This window comes from Podarcis bocagei (assembly GCF_964188305.1).
Source record: "Podarcis bocagei genome assembly, chromosome: 13".
Classification (NCBI taxonomy): Eukaryota; Metazoa; Chordata; class Lepidosauria; order Squamata; family Lacertidae; genus Podarcis; species Podarcis bocagei.
In genome coordinates this window covers 54,223,088-54,232,874 of record NC_138138.1, presented here as the reverse complement: position 1 = coordinate 54,232,874, position 9,787 = coordinate 54,223,088, and the positions used below count along the sequence as shown (strand labels likewise).

Below are 9,787 nucleotides of genomic sequence, written 5' to 3'. Positions count from 1 at the left end.
CCATCCGACCTCCATATTGAGTTTCTTCACTGCCTTGGCCTCCACTGGTGATACCCATCTAGGGGTTTTGTTTTCCAACAGATCTTTATATCTTATCCAAACATTAAACAATGCTTTTCTAACAATATGATTTTTAAAGGCACTATGCAGCTTGATTTTGTCATACCATAGATATGCATGCCAACCAAAAGCATTATTAAAACCTTCCAGATCCAAAATGTCTGTGTTCTCGAGGAGCATCCATTCTTTCAGCCAGCAAAAAGCTGCTGCCTCATAGTACAATTTTAAGTCCGGCAGGGCAAAACCCCCTCTTTCTTTAGCGTCTGTCAATATTTTAAATTTAATTCTGGGCTTTTTGCCCTGCCAGACAAATTTCGAAATATCTTTCTGCCACCTCTTGAAACATTCCATTTTATCAAGAATCTGCAAGGTCTGAAACAAAAATAACATTCTAGGCAATACATTCATTTTAATCACTGCAATTCGGCCTAACATTGACAATTTCAAATTTGACCATATTTCTAGATCTTTTTTAATCTCTGCAACATCAGGGTCTTTTCCAGGGAGTCTTCTCTTCTCATGAGGTGGCCAAAGTCTTGGAGCCTCAGCTTCAGGATCTGTCCTTCCAGTGAGCACTCAGGGCTGATTTCCTTCAGAATGGAGAGGTTTGATCTTCTTGCAGTCCATGGGACTCTCAAGAGTCTCCTCCAGCACCAGAATTCAAAAGCATCAATTCTTCCGCGATCAGCCTTCTTTATGGTCCAGCTCTCACTTCCATCCATCACTACTGGGAAAACCAGAGCTTTCACTATACGGACCTTTGTTGGCAAGGTGATGTCTCTGCTTTTTAAGATGCTGTCTACTTTTTTATCTACTTTTATACTACTGTTTTTATCTACTTTTTGTTTTTCTGCAAACCTTTCCAAGATTTTTTTTAAACAATCAAGCGGTATATAAAGTTTATGTAACACATAAATCCAGACAGGCTCCAGATCCGATTGCTCGCATTGCATCGGACCAAAAGGATATGCCGCTTACTCCGCAGAGACGCTCAAAGCGGTTTACAAGTATCCAGCCGGCTCCTCCCTCCACTCCTCCTGCTCCTCCCGATTAAGGCCGGCTCCCAGCCAACCCGCTTCCTCCTCCACCACCACCTCCCTGCGCGCTGGCGTCGTTCCCGCCGGGCGGAGCTGTCGGAGACTTGCTCCAGGCGGCGCTGCGCGCTCGGCTTCGCAGACCGGCCGCCCGTGCGTGGCTCGGGGTCGTCCCGCAGACCGAGGGGGGGCGCCCTGCTGCCCTCTCCCGGGCGCCGCGAGGATGGCTCCTCCGCCGGGCGCCGCCCGCAGCCGCGCACCCCGCCCCGGGGCGGAGCAGGAGCCGCTGCCGGCGGCGCCTCCTTGCTCCTCCGCGCGCCCCTGGCTGGTCTTGCCTCTGCGCGGCTGCTCGCAGGTCTGGTCCAGGTATCAGCGCCGCCGCCGCCTCCACCTCCGGCCAGGGCTACCCGGAGCGTCCCGGAGAAACGGCGCCGCGATGACGGTCAAGCTGGACTTCGAGGAGTGCCTGAAAGACTCGCCGCGCTTCAGGTGGGTCCGCTTGGCGCGCCGCGCCGTGCGCCCTTGGCCAGGCAGCTGGTGCGCTTTTACGCATCGCGCTCCGGCCGGTGCCAGGCGGAGGCAGGCGGGCTGTCCCGCCGCCACGCAGCTGCCCCGACGGCGCGCCTTGCGGAGACGGCGCCCCCGCTCGCTCCCGCCGCGCACGGCTCCGCTGCCTGCCTTCGCCCGCCTCCCTCCTCCACTGGTTGGAGACGAGCCGGCAGTTCCTTCGGCCTTGGAGGGAGGACGTCCCGGGCCTGCCTTTCTTCCAAACAAACTCAGAAGGAGAGTTTTCGCTTGGGGAGGGAGGGCTGGGCTGCGTTGTTGGAGAAGGGGAGGAAGTGTCTCCTAGTGGTGAGAGCAAAGGCGGCGGCTAAAGACCCAACTGGCGGGGTCCGGAAGAGGGAGAAGTGTTGGGGCTTCGGTGGCGAACCCTAAATGATGGGAGAAATATTAAGGAATGGAAGGGAATCAATCGCTCTTTCTCCTTTTCCGAAGGTGTGTGTGGGGGTTTTCTCCAATCATATAGGGACCCTTAGGGTCATCTAGTCCAACCCCCTGCCGTGCAGGAATCTCTTGATAAGGGGAGAGCTGCCATTTTTTGGGGGGCTTGTTTTTGCCTCCCTTTTTGGGGCCCTTTGCTCCCCACTTCTCCTCCCCACTTCTCTCCTTTGCACCAGGCTACAAAAGGAGTTTGACAGTGCAGGAAGTGGCAGGAGAGGGGTGTGTGTGTAAAATACTACTAAATTGGGGGCTGGGGGGGGGACGACAGTGTGGAGATGATACTGTGAAGCAAATCGAGCTGCTGGTGGGGTTGCCAACTTTTCAACCAGCTCTCTGCTCCTGTGTCTTTACCAGCAATCAGCGCTGCAGCAATCGCCCTGTTCCTTGCTGTTTGCCCACTTGCCCCTAATGGCACTGGAGCAGGCTAGGCTTGTGGAGAGGGGGGTGATTTTTGGGTGAGGGGCGGTAAGTTGGCAACCCCAGTTTGTCAGGGCTGTTGTGCTGAGGCTCAGGGCGCGTAAACTGTAATGGAGGAGCTAGCGCCACACTCAGCGCTTGAGAATCCGGCAGAGCAGGTGTAAGACTGCGGGCTATTTCTAGTGGTGTGGGTTTGGTAGTGCCCCCTTCTCCCCCCCCCAAAAAACCCCCACACTAGCAGGAGTTTCCGGCCTGTACACATGGGAGCGCAGACCTCACGCTGGGGCCAGGAGGCAGAAAGTGACTTGGGGCAAGGCTAGAAAGCGTTCCTGGGGTCGCTTGGGCCCCAAAAAACCCCTAAGCTGGCACGTTTCAGTGTGAGGCAGTCACCGTTGCCCCATATTCTGTGCCTGGGGTGTACAGTGGTACCTCGGGTTACATACGCTTCAGGTTACATATGCTTCAGGTTACAGACTCCGCTAACCCAGAAATAGAGCTTCAGGTTAAGAACTTTGCTTCAGGATGAGAACAGAAATCGTGTTCCGGCGGTGCGGCGGCAGCAGGAGGCCCCATTAGCTAAAGTGGTGCTTCAGGTTAAGAACAGTTTCAGGTTAAGTACGGACCTCCGGAATGAGTTAAGTACTTAACCTGAGGTACCACTATATTTGTGTGAAATTTGGGGCCGCTTTCTGCAGAGAAGCACACCCGCTGAGTGGATTTCTGTTTAACTTTTATATGACATTATTATTTTATACTATTCTTATTGATTGTTGAATGTGACTTTTTTATGTAGGCTGCCTATTTTAAAGTTACGTTTCATTATCACATTTTTGTATTGCATTAGATTATTATAAGATGTACATTTTTTGTTTCTTCAGCTTGTAAACCACCTTGAGTATTGTAAGCTAGAAAGGCGGGATACAAATTAAAAATGATGACGATGATCCAGCCCTGAAGAATTGCGGTTCAGGCTGGCCCCAAACGCCCGTGTGGGGCAGTGATGTTTTGAGGGGTGAATCTGTTGGGAAACCCCAACTCCCCAGGGTCTTCTCTGGTGGTACAGAGGAAGATGGCGTTGGCTGTATATTTTCCAGAGCTGAAGGACTCAAAGGCCTTTTGGCCAGGCCCCACCAGCAATATCATGTTGCTTTAAATCACCATGGTTTCCCTCACCCACCCAGGGAATCCTGGGAACTGTAGTTTGATAAGGGTGCTCGTAGTTGTTAGGCACTCCCTTACAGAACTTCAACTCCCAGAGTTCCCTGGGAAAGAGTGACTGGCTGTTAAGCCGCTCTGGGAATTGTAGCTCTGTGGGTGGGGCTCACCTGACAACGCTCAGCACTCTTAACCAAACTACAGCTCCCAGAATTCCTTGGGTGAAGCCATGATAGTTCAACCAGGGAATTCTGGGAACATTCGCTCTCTGAGAAGGAAATGGGAACCAGCTCCTGACTCTCAGCTCCCAGAATTCTTTGGGGGGAAGCCATGACTGTGTAAAGTGGTATGACAACACTTCAAACCGCCATGGCTTCCCCCAGAGACTTCTGGGAGTTTAAGGCTGCTGAGAGTTGTTCGGAGAGCCCTTTATTTCTCCTCACGGAGCTACGATTCCCAGAACGGTTTAGCAGTCAGCCTCTCTTCTCAGGGAGCTCTGGGAATTGTAGCTCTCGGAGGGGAAATATGGGGTCTCTTGGCAACACCCTCGGCGCCCTTCACCAAACTACAGCTCCCAGGATTCCTTGGGGGAAGCCATGCCAGTTTGACACATCAATCCCACCTCCCAGGGAACTCGGGGGGGGGGGAATGGGGTCTCTCCCAATGGCTCTCTGTTCCCTTAACCAAACTACAGTTCCCAGGACTCTTTGGGGGAAGCAACGCCTTCTCAGAGTGAAATGGCTCTGAACGTGAACATGGCCCTGAGAGTCACAGACGGTGTCCTCATGGTTTCCATTCTCCAGCTGTGTGTGGCTGGGACATGAGAGATTGTTTCCAGGCGTCACTGATTTCCACTTGTAGGATGTTCTGCCACAATTTTCCTCTGGTGGGACGCCCAGTGGATGGTTTTAAAAATGCTTCTCTTTCCCCAGCTGAGAAAGGCTGCGCCGTCTCTCTCTCTTTCCACAAAACACACACACACACACACTTTTTTTTGGGTGTGTCGCAGCATCGTCAAACTTGTGCTTTGTGTTTGATGCCCGTCCGCCTTGCTGCCTTCCTCCTCGCTTCCTGTGGTTTTGCCACACTTCCCTCCTCGTCGGAGTTGCTTCTGAGTTTCTTCTGCTCCGGTTTGAGCCATAGCCCCGGTGCATTGTGGGGGATGTGTGCGCGGCGGCCATCTTGAAATGGCCTGTGTTGAGCAGCTGGAGTGGGAACCCAGTTTGGAGGTACTTACAGAGCACCTCCAATCTAGATAAAAAAATTCCTTCCAGTAGCACCTGAAAGACCAACTAAGTTAGTTCTTGGTATGAGCTTTCGTGTGCATGCACACTTCTTCAGATACACTGAAACAGAAGTTGCCAGATCCTTCTATATAGTGAGAAGGTGGGGAGGGGTATTACTCAGAAGGGTGGTGGGAATGGGAGATTGGCAGATAGCTGAGATGAGCCTGTTGACGACTCTTAACGACTGTAATAGGTCTTACAGGAAAAGGCAAGGGGTGAGAAGGTGAGAAATGGCTTAGTCACCTCCAATCTAGGTAACTCAAGTAAAAGCCAGAAACCAGGCAAAATTTGGGAATCAGGCCTCCTGTTGGTCTCCCTGCAGAGGGCCTTCTCGGTGGTGGCACCCACTCTGTGGAACGCCCTCCCACCAGATGTCAAAGAGAACAACTACTACCAGACTTTTAGAAGACATCTGAAGGCAGCCCTCTTTAGGGAAGCTTTTAATGTTTGATGCATTACTGTATTTTAATATTTTGTTGGAAGCCACCCAGAGTGGCTGGGGAAGCCCAACCAGATGGGTGGGGTATTAATAATAATAATAATAATAATAATAATAATAATAATAATAATAATATTCCGGCCTACCAGACCACATGCATGAGTGTGCTGCTTAGGGTGGGTGTCTTATTATGGGATGGGTGCGCCTCCTCTCCCATGCAGCCTTTTTGCAGGCTCCATACCATGTCTCTGTCACCAAAATGCCTGTTCCAAGGAAGACTTGGCAATTTTTAAAAAAGCCATTATTTGTGATATCTCAGTGGCCCGTTTGCAATTCTAAGCCGTTGTCTGGAAGAGTTTATTCCTGACTCTTTCCAGAGGTCCATGTAACATAGAAATTGTAGTTGGACCCATATACACTGAAGATTTAAAGCAGCAGTCAGGTTTTTCTCCCCCCCAAAAAAGAATCTTGGGAACTCTAGTTTGTTCTGGGCGCTGAGAGCAGTTGGGAGTCCTGCCTATTCCCCTTCACAGATCTACAGTTCTCTGGAAGGCAGCCCTCTTCAGGGAAGTTTTTAAAATGTGTGACATTTTAATGTGTGTTTAATCTTTGCTGGAAGCTGCCCAGAGTGGCTGGGGAAACCCAGCCAGATGGGCGGGGTACAAATAAATTATTATTATTATTATTATTATTATTATTATTATTATTATTATTATTATTATTATTGATTGTTGAACCACTCTAGGATTTGAATAATAGAATTATAGAGTTCGAAGGGACCCGTACGGTCATCTAGCCCAACCCCCTGCTATGCACGGAGGTCGTCTCTCATTTACTTAGTTACTTATTACCTTCCTTTCACCCCAAGGTCCCAGGGTTGGTCATAGCATTTGTTATATGGAAAAATTAGGGGCTGCCCTCCACTCATTGCCAACCGTGGACTTAGGAGACACCAAACGCCCAGATGGAGAGTTGGGCTGCGAAAGCCAACCCCAAATTTTCCACATATCACGTGAAAACGCAGCATTAAAAACAGAACAACAATCACAAGACTCAGACGGGTCCTGAAAACCAGGGCAACTCTTGGCACCCTTTGTTGTTGTTTAGTCGTTTAGTCATGTCCGCCTCTTCGTGACCCCGTGGACCAGAGCACACCAGGCACTCCTGTCTTCCACTGCCTCCCACAGTTTGGTCAAACTCATGCTGGTAGCTTCAAGAACACTGTCCCACCATCTTGTCCTCCGTCGTCCCCTTCGCCTTGTGCCCTCCATTTTTCCCAACATCAGGGTCTTTTCCAGGGAGTCTTCTCTTCTCCTGAGGTGGCCAAAGTCTTGGAGCCTCAGCTTCAGGATCTGTCCTTCCAGTGAGCACTCAGGGCTGATTTCCTTCAGAATGGAGAGGTTTGATCTTCTCGCAGTCCAGGGGACTCTCAAGAGTCTCCTCCAGCACCATAATTCAAAAGCATGAATTCTTCAGCGATCAGCCTTCTTTATGGTCCATCTCTCACTTCCATCCATCACTACTGGGAAAACCGGAGCTTTCACTATACGGACCTTTGTTGGCAAAGTGATGTCTGCTTTTTAAGGGTCTCGGCACCCTTAGCAAACTACAATTCCCAGGAATCCTTGGGCAGGAGGAGGGGGAAGCCATGGTGCAGAAGGGGCCTTTTATATTGTGTGTTTTTGTTTTTTTTAATGTTGCGGTTTTGTGTTGCAAGCTGACCTGAGACCTACGGATATAGGGCGGCATTCAAATTTAATAAATAATAGTAGTCACTTGTCACTCTGAGAACGTCTCTTCGTGCGCAGCAAAACCAGTTCGCTGTGGATAGGAAAGGTTTCCAGGCAACTGGCAGGAAGTGGTCGCAACGTCGGCCGAGGCAGGAAGCTTGCGAAGCGACCGCAAGGCAGCTTTCAGGGTTGGCAGAGAAGATTGGAGGTGCTTCTAAGACGCTACTCGGCCCCTAAGCTCAGCTCCTGAGCTCCCCTTCCTAGCTCCTGTACAGATGGTCTTTTCTTGCAAGTTCCTGTCCTGCTAACTGGTATGCCCCACAGAGGACCTTAAGGTCCATAAATAGCAACACCCTAGAGGTCGCAGGTCAGGGACGCGGGCAGCGCTGTGGGTTAAACCACAGAGCCTAGGGCTTGCCGATCAGAAGGTCGGCGGTTCGAATCCCCGCGACAGGGTGAGTTCCCGTTGCTCAGTCCCTGCTCCTGCCCACTTAGCAGTTCAAAAGCACACCAGTGCAAGTAGATAAATAGGTACCGCTCTGGCAGGAAGGTAAACGGCGTTTCCGTGCGCTGCTCTGGTTCACCAGAAGCGGCTTAGTCCTGCTGGCCACATGACCCAGAAGCTGTACGCCGGCTCCCTTGGCCAGTAAAGTGAGATGAGCACCACAACCCCAGAATCGGCCCCGACTGGACCTAATGGTCAGGGGTCCCTTTACCTTTATCTTTAGAAATCCCAGGCTGTAAGGAAGTCAGATTAGCCTCAACCAGAGCCAGGGCCTTTTCAACACTAGCTCCAGCCTGGTGGAACGCTCTGTCTCATGAGACCAGGGCCCTGCGGGATCTGATAAAATACATAATTTTAAAAAGCAGAGCTTGCTGGAAGGTGTGCAGAGGAGGGTGACCGAGATGACTGAGGGTCTGGAAACCGAGCCATATGAGGAGTGGTTGAAGGAGCTGGGTATGTTTAGCCTGAAAAAGAGGAGATATGAGAGCCATCTTCAAATATCTGGAGGCCTGCCCCATGGAAGAAGGAGCAAGCTTGTTTTTCGCCTGTTTCGGAGGGTAGAACCCAATCCAATGGATTCGAGTTTCAAGAAGGGCGATTCTGAGGAAACATTTGGAAGAGCTTTTTGATGGCAAGACCCGTTTGCCAGTGGAATGGGTAAAATGGGAGGTGATGTTCTGGTGGCTAAACAGTTGCCTCGTAGAGAAGCTGGGAAGCGGAAGCTGAGTGCGAGAGCACTCTCCGCCTTCCACAGTTTCCAGCAACTGGTATAATCTTCATACGTAAAGTGGGAAATAGAGGCAGAGTGACTGGTTTCCCCCAGGCCATGTACAAGACAGAAGTATTGTTTTGGGGGGGACAGGGGGTGGGTGGGTGTGGGGGACTCCCTGGTCCTGAATGGGGCAACTGTGCCCCTGAAGGACCCGGTGTGCACCCTGGGAGTCATTCTGGACTCACCGCTGTCCATGGAGGCGCAGGTCAGTTCTGTGTCCAGGGCAGCTGTCTGCCAGCTCCATCTGGTGCGCAGGATGAGACCCTTCCTGGCCGCAGACTGTCTCTCCAGAGTGGCGCATGCTCTGGTTATCTCCTGCTTGGACTACTGCAACACGCTTTATGTGGGGCTACCTTTGAAGGTGACCCAGAAACTGCAACTACAACTAATGCGGCAGCTAGACTGGTGACTGGGAGCGGCCGCCAAGACCACATAACACCGGTCCTGAGAGATCTGCATTGGCTCCCAGTACTTTTCCGAGCACAATTCAAAGTGTTGGTGCTGACCTTGAAAGCCCTAAACGGCCTCAAAGGCCCAGTAGACCTGAAGGAGCGTCTCCACCCCCATTGTCCAGCCCGGGCACTGAGGTCCAGCACCGAGGGCGTTCTGGCAGTTCCCTCATTGCGAGAAGTGAAGTTACAGGGAACCAGGCAGAGGGCCTTTTCGGTAGTGGCACCCACCCTGTGGAACACCCTCCCTACAGATGTCAAGGAAATAAGCAGCTATCTTATCTGAAGGCAGCCCTGTTTAGGGAAGTTTTTAATATCTAATCCTGTTTTGTTTTTAACACTCGATTGGGAGCCGCCCAGAGTAGCTGGGGAAACTCAGCCAGATGGGCGGGGTATAAATATTATTATTACTATTATTATTATTAGGTCTGTGGCTGATGCAGACCTTGAACCCATGTTAAATCCCGGTTATGCACCTGTGCTGATATTTCTCTCCTCCCTCTTATTTCCCTCGCCCCCCAACCTCAGGGCTGCCATTGAGACGGTGGAAACGGAGGTCTCTGCTTTGGAGTCTCAGCTGGAAAAGGTGAGGAAGCGGCGATCGGCTTGCAAGGGTGCTTAGCTGTGCGGTGGGAGACTTTGCAAAGGGCTCCTTCTCTTGTCGATAGAAGGACTCGCTCCTGGGGAAACGGCAAATTTTTCCCCACAAGCTCGAGCAGAAAAGCTTGTTGACACGGCTGTAAAAACCCAGAAAGGGCGGAGGGGCTTTGGGGTCACATGGGATGAAGCGTCCTTAGACCTATCCGGGGCCCACACCGTGCAGGCCTTGCAAGGCAAAAACAACTGTCATTTGAAATACAGTCATACCTCGGGTTACAGACGCTTCAGGTTGTGTTTTTTCGGGTTGCGGACCCGCCGAAACCCGGAAGTACCGGAAT

The 9,787-nt window shown here is 51.3% G+C and overlaps 1 protein-coding gene across 1 annotated transcript in view; it reads left to right on the top strand.

The window, feature by feature from the left end:
- The first annotated feature begins 1,408 nt into the window (after positions 1-1,408).
- Positions 1,409-9,787, top strand: part of ACAP1 (ArfGAP with coiled-coil, ankyrin repeat and PH domains 1) — a 45,766-nt gene continuing 37,387 nt past the window's right edge. The window contains exons 1-2 of the mRNA XM_081167815.1: positions 1,409-1,583; positions 9,378-9,435. Coding sequence (XP_081023941.1) covers positions 1,531-1,583; positions 9,378-9,435 — 111 coding nt within the window. The 5' untranslated portion in view covers positions 1,409-1,530. The remainder of the gene's footprint in view (positions 1,584-9,377; positions 9,436-9,787) is intronic.